We start from the raw sequence: 22,514 nt of genomic DNA, 5'->3' as shown, positions 1-22,514 counted from the left end.
ATTATATAAATGTATGCACATTTCTATGTATATATACATATATAAGACAAAATATAACAGATATTATATATATATATATATATATATATATATATATATATATATATATATATATATATATGTGTGTGTGGGTCGGGGTAGTCCAGGGGGTAGAGCGTTGGACTACTGACCGGAGGGTCCCGGGTTCGATTCCCGGGCTAGGCACTCTGGGCACCTGCAGCTCCACCCAAGCTAAGTGATTTTTCGGGTACCAGATCCTCCTGGGAAACCATAACCGGCACAGGGAAAGGAATTGGCCCCCCTACCCTGATGTGTGAGTTTCACACGCCGTATAGGGCTTAGTACTGGGTGATCTCTACCATCACCTACTAAACCGACCTTCGGGTTGATTACTGTGTTTATGGTTTATGGTTTTATATATATATATATATATATATATATATATGTATATATATATATATATATATCAATGTGCTGCCCTCAACTAACCAGAGAAGGGAAGTGGATGGAAGGGGAGGGTGGGGGAAGGTATTTGAGGGGAAGGTTTTGGATGGGTGGAATTGAGATGGAAAGGTTTGGGAGAGGAGGGGGGAATGAAATATTCTAGAGGGTGGGGTGATTAATGTCTAAAATTAATCCCTGGGTAATTCCGGGCTCTAAAATTCCACGCCTCTCGTTCCTCCTCCTCAGTCCACGGAGGAAGGTGGTTGGGCCACCTAAAATTTCGGAATACATGTGAGAGTCCTTTTTAAGGTGCCTGTCTATATTAGTGTTGACTAACGCAATCTAGTCCCTACTATGTATACGATACTTATTCCGTCTGTATTAATCCATTCTATTCTTAATGAATCCGATTCCTTTAACTTTAATGAACGTAATTATTTGCTATAACCAGTTTCATTAACTCATTGCGTGTTTTCGCGAAATCATTGCGCATTCATCTACGAGTGATATCCAAATTCATTCCGCGGCCCCCGATTCAATTCTTATGACGATCACGCATTACTGATAGTGGGCATGTCTGTTCCTGCATTGTTCATCGGCACACTGTTACTTGGAGCTCCTCACCCCGAGCCAAACGGCTCTTTAGGTGTTAAGGCAGCTGCACCCCCACCCCCTCGGTCACTCGGACCCCGTGGAGCCGCGGAGACGCGGACAGGGGGACGGGAGGCTTGGGTGTATGCTCGTATCTCGCGGCGGGGTGCATCGGTTCCTTTTCACCTCGATGCAGTCGCCCCGACCCCATTCCGGTAGCCGCCTCCGTGCCCACCGCTGCACAACCGGAGCCCTCTCCCAGCGCCGGCCCTCCCGGCGACGATGCGAACCCGCCAACGTTTCTTGTATTTGATCACTCGCGGGTCATGGAAATCCGGGGGCGGACGCGAGTCCAAGACAGTACCCCGCCGCCCCGCGTGCATCAGTAAGAGTCTCGAGCGACAAAGAAAAAAAGATGACTATGCCAGCAGAGCGCTCGCAAGTGGAGCGTGTCGGGGTTCGGAGGAATTTCGATCCGTTTCGCGGGGAAACGGTGCCCTGGGAGGGGCGGGCGGGTTGGGACGACGCGGCGAATGAACGGCATGGGGGGAAAGGGGAGGGCAAGGAGTGAGGGCACTCAGTGGGAGAGAGATGTGCGGATCTTCCCGCGAGCACCTTGGAAGCACTCCGTCGGAAAGAACCCCCGTCGGATGGATGGGCCGAGGTGTAGCCGCTCTCCTCCTTACCGAACAGCTGCGCTGAGGGGGGAAGGGGGGCCGAAACACCCCCTCCTCGCCCCAGTGGTGCTCACGACGGGGCGAGGTGGGTGTGAGGGATGGATCACCATAATTACGCGGCAGTTCCAGGAGTGTTCCAGCCACTCTGCAACTCCAGGCTCGCTCGCCGGAGGGCGCGCGCGTGCAAGTGTCCAGCAGAGGCGTTCGGGGGCCGTCCCCCCCTGGTGGAGGCCGTCGGATAGGGGGGGGGATTGTCGGCGGCGGAGTGCGGGAATGGGAGGGCGGGGAAGGGCGGGAGGAGGCGGGGAAGGGCGGAAGGAGGCGGGGAAGGAGGGCCTACCGAGTGGAGGAAGCGGAGGTATTGATTGGAGGGAGAGAGAAGGGCGCGCAGATGCTGCGGATGGAGGCCGGGGGGAGGGGAGAGACCGGCCGAGGGTGTGGGGGGGAGGAGTGAGGAGAGGGAGGCATGACGGGTCGGTATGGGAGGGGGGCATTTTGAAAATGCAACGAAAGAAAAAGTTGAAGGGGAGCTTCCGAGTGGAGGTGGAGAGCTGGACTGTTTGTGCACTGGAGATACGGAAAGAATTTCGCAAACCCTTCGGTTGGGATGTTTTCCCGCCCGCGGGAATGAATGAGTTCGGTGGAGATCATCCACGGGCTCAAGTCGGTCTACTGGGTGGTCAAGGCTCGGTCGGGTTCATTGGATAAAGTGGCAGCTTTTTTTTCGGCTATCACATGCGATAACTGGGTTATCAAAAGAAAAAGCCGTGGCATTGTTTTCAATAAAAAAGAAGCAATTTCAGAAATAGTTGAGCAACAAGTCTGAGAAAATCGCTGTCGTCGCATTCTAAGGACGTCTGAAAATGGTAAACTCTGCTTAAATAGTTGATTTGTACTCTTTCCTTTCCAACTGATTCGGTTTCAATGCCATCTGAGCCACTAATGGTGATGAAATTTTATCAATTTGGATTTTATCATTTTGCAATCTGGTCCAAATATTGATATTACATTTTATAAAATTACTCGTCCAATTAATATTTTCTGCACTCGAAAGCATAATCATTTGATCAATCCGCTTTAACGCACTGGTAAACATATTCAAGTAATTGTTTATTCATTCTTTTCCAATTAAATGATATTGAATGAATAGAATGGGAACTGGAGACTCAAGGACTAAATTAAAGTATATACATGCAAATATATATATATATATATATATATATATATATATATATATATATATATATATATATATATATATATATATATATATATATATTATGCAGCTATAAAATCATATATTTATATATGAGGCAAAGACAGTAAATTTCATAGAATTACACTATTGCATCTTGCCTTGTATTAGGATTTGTGAGTATATATGTGCATACATACTCACAAATTCTAATACAACTGATATCATTAAATGTCAATATCATTCTTAATTGAATATTCAGCTTTAGGGACTGCCAAACTTAGCCGGTTTTTACGGTGTTTTTCAATAGAAACCACGTGTCAACTACATGAATAAGCCTGACTAAAAATTAAAAATCTCTGATTTTGTACTGGCACCATTTGGCATGTTATGTGGATTGTTCACATAGAATGATAAATAATGAAAGCCTCTTTTAATGCTTATTAAGGAATGAAGGGAAGCTGATTTTCCATTATATCCTGCGAACGAGAAAACTTTGTCAATACTCTATTGCAGTATCACTGCGGCGTGCATCGAACAATTCGGTCTATGCGCCCATAGATCAATCTGAAAGGCTTCGCCCAACTAGGAGTTTTAAATTTAATAATGTTGTTTAAAAGTGATCGCAGACATTAATACGTATGAAATACCTATCTTGTAAATACATTTCAATGTTTAGTATATATGTACTTAAATATTATTTTCAATATTTCTTACAATTTTACAAACGTTAATTCAGGGGCAAGGGCCTTGCCACTCTGACACAGCGGTTCCCGTTAGACCAGCAAAGTTAAGCAATTTTGTGCTAAGGTAGAGATTAGATGGGAGACCTCCATACTTTTACGGAGTTTCTCTGGCCCACTGCCTTCTGGTGGGATGCAGGTTAAACATGGCTTGGCACTATGGGCCGAGAGCTCTAAGTGCCCGGGGTTTCTTTCGAAGTCCCCGCCAAAGCAACAATCATCTCCTTTAATTCTGTGCCCCATATTAATGTCACTATAACAAGAGAAATTCAATATAACAAGAGAAATTTGTTTGCGCAGTAAAAAATATGGCAAATAGAAGATTAGTAGAAGAGTGAATCTAGTGGCTTTTAATTAAGCGTTTTATAACTCAGGTCATGCAAGTAAATCCCTTGAGATAATTATTTCGAGGTGTTCTCATTTGAAGGTATCAGATCGGGATGCAAACATAAAGCCAGCCAAAACTCCCTTGATTTTGGAGAGATCGAAACGCGTGCATGACTTTACTCTGAAAGTGAAAACATTTGGTAACTTGCTACTCCTTGCACAAAGCACTACAGTTTCCACTAGTATTGACTACATAGGAATTAGTGGATTTGCCGAGGACTGGAAGTGAGCGAGTAGTTAGCCGCTCAAGAGCTCTCCTTCAATCTTCGTCCACAAAGATTTCCCAATTCGTGTGTCTGTTGCGCATAGCGGGAGAGCCTTTTAAAGCATATCCCTACACTCTCCGACTATATTTTATTTCAAAATTCAATAATGCACCTAGGCAACATGTTTTCCAATTCAATTTCCGCTCAGCAAGTTCCCGGGAAGTACTGGAAAATATAAACTTAATGTCTCCCGGTGTCTTAGTGGTTCTTTGTAAGGTTGAATAAAGGATTGAGTAAGCATCCGAAATAGTAAGTAGCGTAAGGAAAGAAAACCAAAGTAGAGTAGGTAAATGTAAGTGGTTCGATGTAAATCCATGATAATTTTCTAAGTTTCCAAAATTAATGAAACCAAGCAAAAAGAAGCAGGGAATGAATAAATCATGAAACATTATCGCTGAGTTTCATAATGATTGATATAATCCCTCATTTTTTTCCAATAACTAAAGATAAAGGTACTCATAATGACAACATTTTGAACGTATTTTGAATGATTTCAAATATATTGTACCAAAGTTGGACGCATAGTTTACTTGAAAATTTAAATAATTTTTTGCTATAATCACCTGAAATAAAATTCATTTTATTGAAACAGTTTTTATCTAAAATTATGAAAACTGGCACAACGTAATTTTACAATTTGAAGTCTTAACGTTTGAAAAGTAATTGGTTAAGTGTGTTCCTGTGATGACATTAGGAAAATATCAAAGATATCCGATGTTGCGAAAAATACTTAATTTTTCCCAATGGAAGGCAACAAAATTTACAAGATTAAAAATAAAACAAAAGCCTTCCATTTCCAAGAATAACAATAGACGAAGATATCCGATACATTAATAACACAAAAAGAGTTAAACGTCGAGATAATATACCCGTTTTGTTCGTAATAACCCAAGCGCTAGGAAAACTATATTAACATAATTGTATGCTATGACGGAATGCAAAAAATACTAGAGAAAATTATAACCATATGATTATGCTTTTTTATCGCAGTTGGCTCTTACACCAACTCACTGTTCACGGTGTGCTCTTGGTGGAGAGTCTTCGTGGAATGATTTTTCTACCATTTTTCGTAAAAAAAAGCGTTCCATATGCGAAAAAACAGAAAACATTAAACAAAAATGTGTTTTCTAAAATGCTAACGAGGATCAGTGGATGAAAAATGTTTTCATCGGGAATTTGTGGTGGATTAAAATATGGCTCAAGAGTAGTCAGAAAAATATCATGACATATTTTTTACGCAAAGCACACTCCAAGGAGATTGGATTGGAATTCAGTGATGCACCGAGTAAAATATGGGCAATCAATTGCCGGAATGGCAATAGTGGTAATAGAACAGTCTTGCCAGGAGCAGACTTACATTTAAAGGCATTAATACATCAAATCCTAGCACGGTGCGGAAGCAGCACCCTCACGCTCTGGGAAAAGTGAAAGCATTTCTCTCTTATAAAAAGTGAACTAAGGAATTGCCAACACGCAGGTTTCTCCCAGTCTAACTTGTTGACGACCGAATACTCGTGACTCCAATACTTAACCTTACTCAATTTACAATACCACCTACGCCAGGAAAAATGAGACGGTTGTGAAATATTTTTTTTTCAAGATCGTTTATAGCGGCAAAGAGATTGGTTCTCTTATTAGCACAAAGCTAATATTTTTTGAACTTTCCTTCCATACTTGGAATATTTGACCACACCTTTACTTAAGGGAAGCAGAATTTTTTAAATTTCTGAAGATAATCTACTCATGAGTCATAATTTCAATGAAATAACGATAACTACATTCACAAACTCGAAGATGGATATCTACAAACGTAATCCGTTATGTCTGGTCTAAATCGTTAGAGAGTAACACGCTATCTACCGGTGACCCAATTTCTGTTAAATCATTGTGTCGACTGAAGAAATAATCCAAGTTTGCTGCTAACGTCGACACATAAGTCGTCAATGTATATTTAGTACAATAGGTGGCCTTTAACACTTCTGCCTTCTTCAGCCTCTAATGAACTGACCCCTTCGATGACTAGTTTTTGTTTATGATTGATGAAAATGTGCCTAAGTAAGGAGGTCATTTCATTAATTATATGATATCTCAATGCTTGTATAAATTTCTCGCGAGGGATCTTGTAGAGGTACTTTTTAAAACTAAAAATACTACGTCTACTTGTAGATTTCTTCCCCGATTTCATAAATAAGATGACATATTTGAGTTTCACACTAGCTGCTTTTCCTAAACCCGCGCAAGCCAAGGTATAAATCATTATAATATTAAATAGGATATGATCTAAGATTTTTCTGGAAATTGATTTTAAAAACACGGATCTGTAGCTCCTGGGGAAATTCCTATGGCCGCCTTTGTAGAGGGGTCTTATTTGAGCCAGCATACGTTTCCTCCTGACTTCTAAAAATAATAGCATTTAAACAAGGTTCCGACTTCAGCAAGTTTCTATAGTATCCTACTGGGGATGTTTTCCGGAACTGTGGCTTTGCTTTTCAAAAATTTCTAAACTGTTTCCTATTCTTTGCTGGGATAGTAATATCCTGCTCATGAGCTCTTCAGGTGCGTGAACAATTTTGTTTGTGCACTAATATTTTTACTATAGATGTGGGGCATTAATGTTTAGTATATTGATCTTGTTTAGACTGCCTTTTAAAATGCCCCCAATTTCTCCTCATAAAGAAAGTCAAATAGACGTCTCTTTTGTATTTACTTACTCACGTCGGACCAAAATGATTTTCAATTATCCTCTAAATGAGTGCAAATATTTTAGTTTTCAAAATACGAAACTCTCTCCCTTTTCCTCTTTACTCGATGTTCAACGAGTTTAAGTTCTGATGTATTTGTTCCATTTCCTCTCAAATTTTTAAATTCTTCCAACAATTTTAATGAACTTCTCTTTGTCTGTTTAAGGCCTGTCTCAATTCTCTGTTCACCGCCTCAAGGTACATTATTAATGCGCGTGTCTGCACGGATTAAGCTCCTATGTCACGTAATGTAAAATATGAAAATATATTTTTCAAATATGTTCTTTATGAACGCACTGAGTTTCTACTTTAATAATTGTTGATTTTGTTTTAATGACTCCCGAAGCATATACGTGTTCCATTTATTAATTACACATAATTCATATTTATTGATAATTATCACGTTTGCGAGCTTAGTTTTCATTCTACCAACATAGGTCTATAACCACTAATTCCCTCAGTTATTCCGTCACCGTAATGGGAATCAGTCCCAAAAATGTCGAGTATGCAGTTACTTTCAGTCAATCTACACGTTATAACGTTAATTTGGCGAATATTTTCAGGCATTTTTCACATGAATCGCTATTTTCTGGTTTTCCTGAACAATAGCTCTCCTAATCAAAGTCGCCGGTGGCAGTAAATACACTATTAGTAATGAGATTAGGTACTTGATCATCGATCATTGATGAAATATTTTTGTTAGGGTCAGGGGATCTTTAAATTGAAAAGTAAGAAGAAGTTTCTGTGTTTACAATCCCTCACGTTCCACCAACTATCGCTGTCGTCAAATTTATGACAACTACTGCGTTTTGAAACAACTGCGATGAATACTTTTTCTCTTTATTTGGAAAATATGACACATTTCGTTAAATCTCGTCAAACTTTCTTCTACAAATTACGTTGCGTTGGATGGCTTGATTATTTACTCTCCGAAAGTTACAAATAACTACTCCGACGTGTCTAGAGAAATTTTCCTTAGTGATATTCCCCAAAGAAAAAAACTAAACTATCGCCGACGGTAAACCCTCGTCTTGTGACCGCGTATATTAAGTAGTACCTTCTGCGAGACATCATGCGTGTATTGAATTCAAGAGTAATGGAGAGGCTTAGCCGTATTTTAATGAATACCTTCCAATATCCCGAAAAATATTGGCCAATTTGCTATACCTTGAACGCGGTCCCAAAACCTTCCCCCACGATTGTTTAAAAAACAGAATTTATCTCATCTCCGCCAAACCCCGCACGAGGAGGCGTGTGGTAGGGTGTTTTGGGTCAATATGCTTCAGTAATTAAACGGATAAGTTTCCGAGGGTAATGGCCCACAGATCGGTTCATCGACCGAAGCTTTCTTTGTTCAGCTTTGCTTTTGTTTTGATCGCGAATTGCTTAAGGAAAAAAAATGTCCCTGATGCTATGGCCGCTGAAGTCTATCCCCTTTACCTTATCCGAAAAGTTTTATATGGCGATATAATGAAGGCATTAATTAGTACTTCGGTGTAATGAGTTTAATTGAGTGTTCTCTACCATTATTATAGCCTTAATCTCGTCTATGTGGATGCACATTTGACAGACCAGCAGCTTAAAAGGTGTTCAACGAATTTTAAAGAAACAAAACAGTTGAAAAATTAAACGGAAATCCAAAAGTATATGTCAGGGAGGTTCAGGAAAATACGTCAATAGTTAGCTTATTCAAAAACAATAGAGGCGAAAGAGTTTACAGCTGTTTAGAGAAGGAAAACGTCTTAAATTCCTTCTTTCAGAGCCTTTTCACCTGGTTTTCGAGAAGAATATCTCCTATGGCTTACCTAATCTGTTTTTTTATCCGATTCTCGAAGTCAATATTTCACGCAATGAAATAGAACGCCTACTGAAATGCATTGACCCAAATAAATTCTACGGTATCGATCAAATATTAGCTTAAATATGTATGGAAACAGCTTCCTAAATATCACCGTATCCAGAGTTTATATTGAAGAAGTCCGTAGTTGATCACAAAATTCCCAATTACTGGAAAATAGCTATTCTAACACCTGAATTAAAATCGGTAACGGGGAAAATCAAATTATTACAGCACCTCACATGCATATAAAGCTAGATAGTGGAACATATCATTGTAATTTTAATATTAGATACATCGACAGACATGACTTATTTATGAAAAATCATCACGGTTTTCGAAAGGGTAGATAATGCGAGACATACTTTACGCGTTTCCTTCAAGGCGTTATAAGTTCAGGGATACATTATATCCAAGGTGGTGCGGCTTTATAGGCTTTGAAAAAAGATTTCGACAAGATATTTCAAGTTTTGAGCGCAGCAAGCTACTCGTCAAACTATATGCCAATGGATATATATAAATATCCTGGGCTGCATTAAAGACTCTTTAAATGGTTGCGTACCAAAGGCAGCAATAGATGATGTTAACTCTAGTGCAGGAGAAGTCATATCGGTTATTCCATAAAGAATTTTCATATCTTATGGTCCTAAAATTACGTTAATGTCAGTGACACCGTGTTAAATTGCATTATTCCCTTATTGGCCGACTACGCACTGGTTTACATCTACATCTACTTAATACCCCGCAAGCCGCTGAGAGGGCGTGTGGCGGGGGTGTTATGACACCACCCGTAATTTAGAAAATAAATAAAAACCGCATTCAAAAACCACAAATTCATACATCCACAAAAAAAACATCGCATACATTCATGCAAGAACACTTACACCCCACAAACATGCATACACTACACTATCAACTAGCATAAACATGCACCTGAAAGTATACCTAACATATTTGCAATGTTTAATTTTGCTCCGACTTGTAAATTCAATGTTTTTAATATTTCTAAAGTGACTTCGGTTTCTCAATATTATGATTTCGGATTGTTTGGGGAAATAATGAGTATTTGTATCTATCTGTACTGGAATCGATCTCCCTTATTTTATCTCTGTGGTCTGATCTACTTGTGTAGGGCCTAGTAGTGAGGATCTAGTAGTGTGGGGCCATTATAATTCCTTCAGGGTCATAGTTAAACTCGTTTGTTCTTAAACTTTCTAAAAGTCTAAGCCTCGCTTGTTCTCTCCGCACTTCAAGTGGTTCCCAGCCTAAATCCCCTAAGAGACCTGTCCACTTGTGTTCTTATCATAACAATTTCTAACAAATCTGGGGGATTTTCTCTGGACTTTATAAAATTCTTTTGGCCAAATTTTCTCCCAAGGATCCCAAATATTGGCGGCATATTCCAAATGAGGTCTAACTAGAGCAAAATTACACCTCTCTTTAACTTTTTCATTACATTTCCCCACCACCCGTTTTATGAAGCCAAGTTTCTTTAAAGCTGATCCGTATTTTGTCCTGATATGTGCTCCCCATGAAAGGCGTGGTGTTAGAACAACCCCCAAATATTTCACTTGATTGGCCGTAGTCAGTACTGAACCCTCTATTTTGTAGTTTATATCCTGTTCCTCGCTTCCTTTGTTCCAAAATTTCAAAACTGCGCATTTATCTATATTAAGTGTTAATCCCCATTTATTGCACAATTCCGAGATATTGTCTAAGTCTCTAGAGAGTAGCTCGCGATCTAGTTGGCACCTTATTTCCCTGTATACCACCGTGTCGTTTACCTAGATACCTATCGACCTGAGGAGAGAGTAGTAAGCATAGGCAGATGACCTTAATGCAATTCAGTGGTGGTGCGAAAAATGGGTACTAAAATTAAACTTGAAAAGGTATGTCGCATTGGATCTTGAGAATAAGACTAGTTTTCTTTTGCACGCCCACCACATCAAAACTACCGAATGGTAAGTGTACTTTTGAATAAATATTCCGGCTTTACCATTACTCATACCTAGGTAAAACATGCGCAGTGAGTATTTGAGAAAGCGAAAAAGATTATAGGATTTTTCAGAATTATATTTTGGATATGTGACAAGAGTATTTAGGAGCGATACTATCGTTCACTATTTTGACCTATTTAACAATATCTTGCTAGTATCGTATATGATCCTGTAGAAGTTTGATTGCCGAATTAGATCTTGTGTAGCCTACATCTACATCTACATAATACCCCGCAAGCCGCCGCAAGGGCGTGGGGTGGGGGGGTTTTGCCTAGAGGATCTTAATGTGTAACACGTTGTTATTGATAAATTTTAAAAGGAACTAGGTTGGGAATAACTCATGGGGCGGGGATTGAACTATATAAATGCATAAATTGGGAAGAGGTCTCTTCAGCGAAGATGTTGGACATTTTTTTAATTGGCCCCATTGTACATGGTACTACGGCAGGAGAGATTATGAAAATACCATTAGATAGCTCAAGTGTAGGACCGACAAATATATTTTGCCCTTTTGCCTGCGAACGATCAGGGGTCAGACTATGTTAACAGATATACGTAGATGTAGGTTAGGCAGTGTAGGGGCCCTATAACAATTGCCTGCGGACGCCGGATGTTAAAATTATCTTTTCAGAGATCATGCCAAATGCTAATATATTCTGTTTACGATGCGGTTGAATCTTTTTTATACCTCCTTGTTTATGGCATAAGTTTATTTTTATAAATTAATGTTTTAGTTTACCTATTGTTGAGTCGAAGGTTTCATTGAAGTCTAAGAAAATCCCAACCACCGGAGTATTTCTCTCTCCTGATTCAAGCGTATTGTGAATAAAAAGACCCCAACGTGTGCCGCGTGATCTACTATATCTAAGCGCGTTCTTCCTTTGGAATTGTATGTCGCTACTGTCGGGTAAGGTCATGGCGATGTTAACTAATATAAGATTTTTCTCTAAGATTTTGCAGCATATCGACTCTAATGATAGTGGCCTTCAATTACTTGGATCCTCTCGATCGCCTCCTTTGTAGATTGGTATGATGATAGCCTTCTTCCAGTCTCAAGGCATTGATTCCTCAGTTACAGACTTTGCTTTAAAAGTAAGGTGTTACTTCTGGGGCAAGACCATTAATGATTTAGGAGGGCTTTTCTTCCAGAACTGGGGCTTTATACGTCTTTACGCTTTGAAATTGTTTGGAAATGCTTTTCTGTGAAATAATTATGCCCAGCATACTATCACCAGGTACCAGAGAAGATAAAATATTGTCATTTGTATTGTTCGTGTAGACCCTCTGAAAATTTTGATTTAATATACTGGCTTTTATGTACTGTATTTACGGATTTCGCCATTCGCTCGCTTTAGAATGTACACTGGGCTGCCTCCCCCAATTTCCGTAAAGTTGGGCCAAAATGACTTTAATTTATCGTCACAATACTTTCGAATAATTTATTTTCTTACTACTGAAAAATGTCCCAATATTTAACTTACAGTCTAGCCTACAATCTATGCTAAAAACTCGGGGTGTGTTCGTGTTTCCTACGCACTACTAACTCAGATGCCTCTGCGGTTTATTTGACCCCGGAATGAATTTGGTTTTTCTGACACAATAAGAAGGCAGGCTTCAGATCAACATAACTGCTCCATTTCCTCGAGAAAAACCTGACCTTTTTCGATAGATACTCGCTATACAGCTCCAAACGATCCCTCTACGGTCAAGGCGCGCATCGATGCTGAAGATTTAATTTAAGTTAATCAGCCTCCATCCTTTTAACGCCCAATGTCCACTCCTTGCACTTGAACAGACACTCTTCAGATTCAAGTTGCGAGGCGTCGTTTATCTTCACAAGATCCGGAGTTCGTATTTTAGAGCAACCGGTATCCCTGACTGTCGCCTTCACCGCGTGCGTCTCCTAGGAAATCCCGCCGCCTATGTATGTACACCAAGACGAAAAGAATCCAACATTTCCTTAACGTAGGACTATGTCGCAAGGCATTAAATATCCGCTAGACGTTGAAGCTTCTTGATACTAATTTCCCCCGCCTTACCTTACACTGATGAGAGACAACCCTCCAATCTTCAGACTTAAGGAGACACACCACACCTTCATTAGAAGACGGAGCCAGTGGCAGGTCCTCGATCACCCAGCTGTTTTCTGCAGACGGGCGAGCCTGTGTTAGCTCCTTTGATACGGTGGGTTTCCAATTTCCCACCCGAAGCTCCATCTCAATTAGGAACTACTGAGTCTTAAATTGAAGCCCTACACGATCGTGTCCAATTCGGGGAGAGGGGCACTTAGACTTCCGCAATTTGGAGCTTTGTCAAGCAACGCGGCGGGAGATCTAAGTGAAGCCATCATGGACTTACTTGAACCGTCCAAAACAAAGGAGGAAAACAAAACCTCAACCCACAATCCCTAAGTCCTGGCCTAGCAAACCGGATATTCCCCGCTGAGTCATATAAGAGGGGATCAACGTTGGCGTCGGGAGTCGACGAAACTCTCGCTTGAGGTGGATCGTTTGGACGCTGGGCAGATAGATGGACCTTTCCCTTGAATTTTCCTCAATTTATACCAAAATAATTTTATAATCGTCCTCTAAACGCTTCCTCCTCTTCGTGTATTATTTAATTTTAAAGTTACATAGGTTTTTACAAAATTATTATCGTTTTTCCTCGGCATTTTACGAGTTTACCCTCTGACATCTTCAATAGAAATGCTTCTAAAATCATTCTCAAAATATGAGATAAACTTTCTTTGCCTGCTTACTTATTTTTTGCACCAATTTGGTCGGCTATTATCATTTTTTGCATGCATGATATAAATACTCTCCCATCACGTGTAATATATTTTTTCAATTACCCGTTTGTTCGATGGCAGCAGCGTCAATTTTTAAACTGAGTGAGGGCAGTTTGTATTTTCTTTTCTTCTAAAGCCCATTTTTGTTCCCTTTATGGAATAAATAAACTTTACGCTTTTCCATAATCATTGTTGTAAAATTAAATTTTTTCTTCTAATATAGTTTTTTGGTCCCTAATAGTGACAATATACTGTTGCTATTTACTTGAAGGATGTGGCTATTTGTTCATCGATCTATAAGAAAATATCCATGTCGGAGACAAGTAGTCCGTTTAATGAACGCATTAATAACTTATATGATTATAATTCTTCACGTACCTCAATGCACTTTCCATGTCGATTTCGTCGCACTCGAAACTATAAACTACTGTGTTGTGAGCTAACTGCGTTGATTATTCCTCCACTAAGACCGGGGGTGGCGAGCCTATGGCACGCATGCCCAAAGTGGCACGCAAAGCAATTATTTTGGTACACAGAGCTGGGAGGATACCACGGGCTGGATCCACGCTGATCACCCGATGGGTTGGCACGCGAGTCTAGAGTATACTCTCATAATGGGCATAAAACTAGGCACTCAATTGTGAAATGGTTTGCCATCCTTGACCTAGCCTATTAGTTCTATTATTCTACTGATACATGTGAAACTTTTCAGAAAAACCTCGCTTTCTGGTAAATAATTCTGAAAGGCAACTTTTCATTCCCGTGACGATGTCTATAATTGCACTTTCAAATGTTCCAATTCTGGTCTTTAATTTTGTGGGTTTCGGCAATTTAAAGTCATAATATTTATTCTATGTATCAATTCATTTTTGCGAGCAGTTGGAATCGAGATGCACGTGTCATGACCACCGGTACTTTCCGAATACCACAAGTACCTACCCTGCTGATCTATGGAAACTCCTTAACATTTATCGCACTCGTTGATCTGGAGAAAGCTTTTTATGGTGTCAACAAAAACATGATGATTCGCCGAAAAGAAAATGGGATGAATTACAACGACAGGAGAACGATACACGGTGTATGGTACCGTAATGCTAAGTAGTAAAAGCAAGAACGAGGTGGCGCACGATTACATGGTTAAAATATGTATGTACGTAATCTGAAATTTTCGGAAGTCATAGAAGGTATAGTTTTAGAGAGGGAAGAAGACCTGAGCGAGGTACTAGGCAAATATATAAAAGAAGATAAAAAAGTTAACATTCACGAAGAAGACGATTGAAACTTAGGAAAATAATATAAGTCGAAATAAAGAAATTAATCTGTAATAAAGACTAGGAAATACACACTGGAAGAAGTGGAAGTGTTTTAGTTTGTTGGCAGCATGATTATCAGCCATGGAATAAGCATGAAGGATGCAATAAGAACAATAATAATCGTGAATAGGAGTTTACATTAGAAGAAACATCTACTACTATAAAATAGGCAACCATAGACGTAAGACGAAAGATGACACTTGGCTTTATAAAATAGTTATAATACGACCTTGGTTTCGTTACAGCGTAATATCTTCAGGTGTAGATGTTCTTCCATCTGAAGACGTTACGCTGTGACGAAACCTAGGTCGTATTAAAAAAATATATGTGGAAAAGTCAAATGTCTTCTTTTTTTATCGAAATGGAAAGGTAAAAATATTAAAGAATAGGTAATAACATTTGGAAGGAGGGGCATAGTTTGAAATCAATGTGAAAAATTTCATTGTTGGAGGTGTACCACAGTATAATAAGTATTAACTTGAGTTGGTTAAGAGTTGGTTGAAAGCGTGAATGGACACAAATTAAGAAAGGATTACTTTTAAAAATATTTATCTTCATTTCAGAACTTTAATTCCAACAAATTCTCTCACAATTTGAATAGAAATTCTAGATTAATTGTATTGATTTTATTTCCATTCCACAAGGTAAGCCTTGTTGTGGATCACACTTTACAGTATTTTTATTATTGGTAATATTGTTATTAATATTATTATTATTATTACTATTATTATTATTACTATTATTATTATTACTATTATTATTATTATTACTATTATTATTATTATTACTATTATTATTATTATTACTATTATTATTACTATTATTATTATTACTATTATTATTATTACTATTATTATTATTCCTATTATTATTATTACCATTATTATTATTATTACTATTATTATTACTATGGTGTGAAAGAGTGTTTCATAAACCTTATCCCAAGTCCACAAATGCGGAGATCAAGCGAATCTCTCCACTGGAGGAGGATGAAGGTGGGGGTGGATGCTGCATTACTCATCCGTTGCTCATCACCGATAGTGCTTCTTTATTAACACCTCTCCTCAGCCTCTTTGAATTGATGAAATATATATTTTTTTCCATTCGTGCTTTCAATCAATCTTTTATTACCTTGGATGCAGGAATGTGCGTGTGTTTTCATCATGGCTTTAGGCTCCCGGATGAAGAACAAACACCGTAAATAACTGTGAACTGTCTCGAAATTTTAGTTGAAACGTGTTTTGAAATATTTGGAATGGAAGGAGCTATTCATTTCTCTTTCAAATAGGACTAGTTCACTTAGGCATTTTTGTCGTTGAGATAGACAGTTTCAGTTTAATTTTCAGCCACTTAATTAGTAAGGTAACAAAGTAAGCTGAACACTGGAACAGAGTACTCAGAATATATTGAGAAGCATAACATTTTTATTGGTGATAGAGAAGAATAGGTTCTTAAGTTAACTTGGAACTCCACCGTCACTTGTGAAGAAGCTAAAACATCTGCGTTTTTCATACTTAATCGTCTCCGCTTAACTTGGGTGAAAGTGATAGAAAAATCAGAATTTTTATTTTCATGAGAAATTTCATTCGGAGTTATTTATTTAAAATACTTTTGAAAACATTCCTCGAGTCTTGGATCAACTTAGCAAAATGTTGCCCAATTAAACGGTGGACATAATAACTTCGACATGAGCCCCGACACCTCGATGACTTGAGGTGGAGGCTGGAGGCGGGGGTTGGAGACGGGCGCTGGAAAATGGGGCTTGAGGTGGAGGCTGGAGGAAAGGCCTGAAGAGGTGAGGGGGTGTACGAGGCTCTTACCTCGGGCGCGTATTCTTGTAGCTCCTCCATGGTCATTCGCCCGCTCTCGTCCAAGGCGTCCTCGCTCCCGTTAGCGGAAGGTGTATAGCACTTGGTATTCTCGGTCACCTATCTCCCTCCGCGAAAAGTGAGAAAGGAGACCAATTAATCGACCACTTTTCAATACTTAATCATGAAGCCGAATCTGCGTCTGCGATGCCCATTGAATTGCACGTCATCCACACTGGCAGCGAATCAGACACTGGTGTGGTACCCTCTATTTTCTATGCAGTCTACGTTGACATGTTTGCAGTGGTAAGGGAAACCCGACGCTCAATTTATGTCATTTTTTAAACACAAATGAAAACTGCGCATGGGCGTGCACTGACATCAGTGTTTTCCTGGCCGCGCGGCTATGAGTGCCCAGGGCAGGGCGGGGCATGCCACCTGGTGTCAACCCTGTGGTACTACTAGTGCAAAACAGGTCGTTCCCGTGACCAAAATGACTGCGTTTTGTTCACGAGGTCACGTGGATGACTGCGAGATGGGGAGCAGCAAACAGATCGGGATTGAGTATGGGCATATGAGGATATGTAGAAGGCTGAATTTTGGATTTTTTGAAAAAGTTAAGTGTGAATTACGTGATTAATCACTCAAATATGTACTTATCCAGAATAAATTAGCTATCGCGCATTCATTCAATAATGGGTAGGAATAAAAAGAATCATATTCTCATTCGGTGATGAATTGGGCTGTCGTAGGCATGTTTAAGAAACAGTGAATACTATATTTACATCATAAATGTGCTAAGATATCAGTATTGTTTTCATTGCGGAGGCACTGATTGTACAAGCTTGCAAACAAGATCCACGAATAATGAATACTTCACTGAAATATCACAAAGTCAATTAACAAAATGCCAAGGATGATATTAAGTCACTGAATAATGAAATGAGTATTTTTTTACTCAAAAGCTTTATTATTCTACTTCCGGTTTCGACCCACAGGCAACATTATAAGGTATACTTTATGATGCCGCCTATGCGTCGAAACCGGTAATAGTATAAAAAAGTTTTTTGTTTGAAAAATACTAAGTTTCTTTATTCATTGATTATGAGCTTTCACAAAGTATACCCTCAAACCATTGAATTCATGATACAAGTAATGAGTGGATGCAATGTACCTAGAGTTTAAATACTTGAAACAATCATCATTTTATTAATTCCAAAAAATTTTACCTTTGGACTTGATTGTATGAAGTTAAATAATGTTTACCGATTTCACTGATATTTGAGTGACACACAAACTGGAACTATAAATCGTAAAAATCGCGTAATCGTCCTTCAAAATGTTAACGCCTTACGCATATTTCAAGTTATCTCATTTTTTTATATTTCAGCTCTATTGCATTAACAGTATTAATTATTACGGGTGGTTTCTAAGCGAATATGTTTCTCTTTTTTTAAATTGGATAATCTTGGTGGTTTGCGGAAACAGGCGTCTGAAAAAAGACGGGTCCAGTATTACAAATATACCATATAATAATCTATTTCAGTGAAAATGTATGTATTTCATTACCAAAAGTATGGTTACAATAACACAACTAAATTTCATCATTTTCTTTTTGCACGAATTCAGAAGAAAATTCAGAAAAGCATCAGTGACCACGTTTCCGCGCCGTGCGCTATGTATCAACGTTACTAGCCTTTTTCCAACATCCTTACTCAACGTCCCTGTCATAAACTCCCATCTCCTTGTGAAAGCCTCGTTGCCTAACGCAATTCTTCTCTGCTACTTTACTACTTTCTTCTCGATTTCTCGACTACTTTAACCGTTTTTGTTAAAAATGCTTCCGGGATACGTAAGCTGTTCTACCTGCTCTAGGTTTTGCCCTCCTATTTCAATATGGTAACCACAATCCCTTATTACAATCGTCATTGTGGAAATGTTAAGTTCCTTTTAACCTCATACAATCCCTTTGCTGACTGACAAAGTAAAGCTTGGTTATCAGCTAATACAACTGATTTTATGCATTCCCTACCAACTTTCATTCCCATCTCCAGTTCTTTCCAAGCCTTTTCAATCATTTCCTCTACATATACGTTGCACAGCACCGGTGATAATGGACAACCCTGCCCCACTCCTCTTCCTGGCATTGCCCATCCGGACTCTCCGCCTCCCACTCGCACCTGAGAAGTCTGAGACATGTACAGGTTGCGGTTAGCCTCCTTTCCCTCCAATCTAGTTCCTATTTTCATCATATTTGTTAGTTTTTCCCAATTCACTTCATCAAATGCCTTTTCATAATCGACGGAACAGGCAAACACGTCCTGATTGTATTCCATGTTCATTTCGATTAGTGATCTCATTGCTCCGATGGCATCACGCGCGCCTCTCCCCTTCTTGAACCCAATCTATGCATCCCCTAAGTAATCATTTGCCCTGCTCTCCATCCTCTTGTTGATGATCCTGAAAACCACTTAAGCTACGTGCGAAATTATATTTATTGTTCTGTGGTTCTCATAATATATAGCCTTTACCTTTTTTGGAATAGGACCTAACACTGGTCTGACGAATTCTTCCGGCCAAATTCTTCTCTCGTAAATGCTATAATTTAGTTCCTAAAGACTGTTCCTCTCACATTTTTCCACACTTTTGTGTAGTTTAAGGAGTGACTACCCCCTCGGCTGTACTTAATTTTATTTACCTTAATACGTACTCTCTCTATCTCACCGTCGGTTAAGTCTGAACACATGCTATCCTCATGTACGATATATTATTTTTATATGCCTAACTTTGCAGGTCTAAGTTTTTTACCATAGAATTCTTCTACTCATATATATTCCTTCATTCTCTCTTGAATCTTCTCTGGTTTGACTAGTATTTTTCCCGCTTTATTTATAACTGCTGTACATCCTTCTACCTAACTGTATTTAAATTCTTCCAATTCCTTCATCTATCCTGTATTTAAATTCTTCCAATTCTTCATTCCTTCTCATCTATCTTTCTAATCGTCTCATCCAAGAGCCATAGTTTTCTTGTACTATTAACATTTCCTAGAATTTGATTTGTGGCTTTCAACATCCTTTTTTGATATATTCCCATTTTTCCTCGTTAGTATTCAGCTGCTATCCCCACTCATTTCCTCTACAACCAGGTAAAAGCCCTTCATTAATCCAGCTAATTTTGATACAATCCATGTCCGCTTCTCCTGACTTCTCTTTTTGAATTGAATACTACACTTCTTTATTACTAAATTGTGATCAGAATCCAAATCCGTTCCCGGGAAACTGTGCGAATTGATCGCACTGTTCCTAAATCTGTGCCTAACTCATTTGTGCACATATAATTTAACTGATAACATTCTAAGTCACCTGGCATTTTCCATATATGCCTGCGACTTTTGTGGTGCATAAACCAAGTGTTGGTGAAGACTAACCCCTGTCTTCTATAAAACTCAATTGCTTTCTCCATGCGGTCAATCCTCGTGCCTAAACCGTAGTCCCTAACTTCATCACCATCTCTTCCTTCGCCTGCCGTCGAATTTCAATCCCCAATCACTATCAAATTTTTACCAGCAGGAATACACGCAATTATGTCCGCTAACTTTTCATTTATATTTTGTCAACTTCTTCCTCATTATGATTGTTTGGTGGCATGTATACCTGAACAATGACCAAGTCTGTCAGCTCTGCTTTTATCTCTACTAGTAATATTCTATTTGTTACTTGCTCTATGTTGACTACGCTTCTTCCTACCTTTTTATTCGACATTATTGCAACCCTTTGCTGACTCTCGTTCCCTCCTATGTATATTACTCTATAACTATCCCTCCAATAATCGCCGCTATCCTTCCATCTCACCTCACATAAACCTAAAATATCTGTCTTCTTTACACCTCTAGTTTTATATTATTTAATTTTCCTCCCCTCAATATTGTCCCAATATTTCAAGTTCCTTTTATAATTAATTCGGTCTTCTTCTTCTGCATATTCTGTTATGCTGCTGTCGGTTTCGATTTGCATGATTTTCCATATTTCCCCTCTTGTCCCCGCCTACCTTACCCCTCACTCTTTTCTTCCCCTCCCCTCCTCAAACAGGTATAAATATCATGTATCACATGCTGAATCTTGTCTTGTACCCGAAGATGGTTCGATGAACTGAAAGCGTTGTACGTTACAAATAAATCTGTGGAAAAGTGCACATTTTGTTTTTCTCATTATGACGACCTTCCACTACATCTCGGCTGAATATGTTGAACATATTCCGTTTTTAAGTTTTCACCTCGGTGGTGTGGTGAAAAAACCCTTTGGCTTGACGCATATTGATCAGTTTCATCTGTTTAATTAATAACTTCCTCCCTGTCGTGCTCCCAAACAACAACTCTCTACCGAGTTTTGCTAGCATTATGCCCGTAAAGTATATCGTTTTCCAAATAGCTGAGGTTATGAAAATTATCCTTAGATGGGGTGACTGATGTTCCTTTGGAATACACATTGCACAGCTAAAATGTAGAACGGAGAATATTGTTCACCACCCCAAGCTGATTAGCCTTATCAATTTTCGCGTAAGACTTAAGAATATATTATTACCTTCCTTGCAAAGGCCACCAGAATCTTTGATCAAAAGCTCAATCGTGCTTCCATTACCCAAAGAGGTAGTTGGTTTTTAAAGCATAAAGCGATTCCCCATAATATTTGCCTGAACTGGGGGTGGGGTTTCAGCAGGTCCAAAGAATTTAACATGCATTGCATTTTTTATCAGGAAACTATGTTCTCCTTGATGTGACCAAAATTTCTGCGTTTAAACGAATAACCTCGTGACACTTTAAACATTCCTTTTGGCAATGCATTAATTTCAGAGGGCAAAAATCATTCGCCTCGACAGGGATTCGAACCTGGATGTCTCGAGTGTCCGGCCGAATGCCTCAGCCAATTAAACTATCGAGGTGTCCTATTAAACTCTGAATGATTAGGGATTTTAAAGGAACAAGATGTTGTGACGAAATACCGTAGATACAATGCCACAGGCATTCGTAGAGTTTAAGAGGACGCCTCGATCGCTTAACTGGCTAAAACACCTGGCCGGATATCGAGGGATCCGAGTTTGAATCCCAGTCAAGGCCAATGATTTTTACACTCTGAAATTGTTGCATTGAAATGCATATTAGCAGATGACTCCGTTAAAAGTTACTGTTGCAGTATTCACTGCAGTTTCTTGGAATTCCTTTTGACCTTCCTCCTCCCTTTTTCTTCCTGGCTTGCCCCCTCAAGATAGTACTGCGAAAACCAAACGAAGTTTTTTATAGTAATTCTGAGACCAGGTCTTCAATTTATGCGCAGGTATACATTTCAAAGTCCCCCGGCCTCATCCAATGGCCTCCGCAGTGTTTCCTAATTGGATACGATTCTCGTAAGTCCCACAGCGCCCACCCCTGCATTCGGTACGATACCTCCTCTCCGATGATTTTTGGCTCGCCAGAGGATCTGAGGTCTCCCGTATCTCCATGGCGCGGCCAGAAAATTCAGAATCCCAACCCCTTTCTGCGTACGAAAGGATAACATTATGACCGCATTTTCTCTCTCCCACCATGTTAGTGTAATACATTATATTATTATATAATATCAGGTGTTACCACATAATATAATGTAATTATATGACGATCCTCTCGGCAAGAGTTCTCGATCAATAATTAACATTCCGCCCGTCAAATTTAACTGCTTATAAAATATAATG

At 39.2% G+C, this 22,514-nt stretch overlaps 1 protein-coding gene across 1 annotated transcript in view; it reads right to left on the bottom strand.

Moving 5' to 3' along the window:
* The window catches only part of LOC139691243 (neprilysin-1-like), a gene marked incomplete at its 5' end in the record, with an annotated part of 132,659 nt that overhangs the window by 36,119 nt on the left and 74,026 nt on the right, over positions 1–22,514 (bottom strand). Inside the window, one exon of the mRNA XM_071588988.1 lies at positions 16,800–16,907. Coding sequence (XP_071445089.1) covers positions 16,800–16,907 — 108 coding nt within the window. The remainder of the gene's footprint in view (positions 1–16,799; positions 16,908–22,514) is intronic.

The sequence above is a fragment of the Hetaerina americana genome, unplaced genomic scaffold (genome assembly GCF_022747635.1).
Source record: "Hetaerina americana unplaced genomic scaffold, ioHetAmer1.1.p SCAF_31, whole genome shotgun sequence".
Taxonomy (NCBI): Eukaryota; Metazoa; Arthropoda; class Insecta; order Odonata; family Calopterygidae; genus Hetaerina; species Hetaerina americana.
Note: the sequence above shows the minus strand (reverse complement) of the source record. Positions and strands in the feature narration are given on the sequence as shown.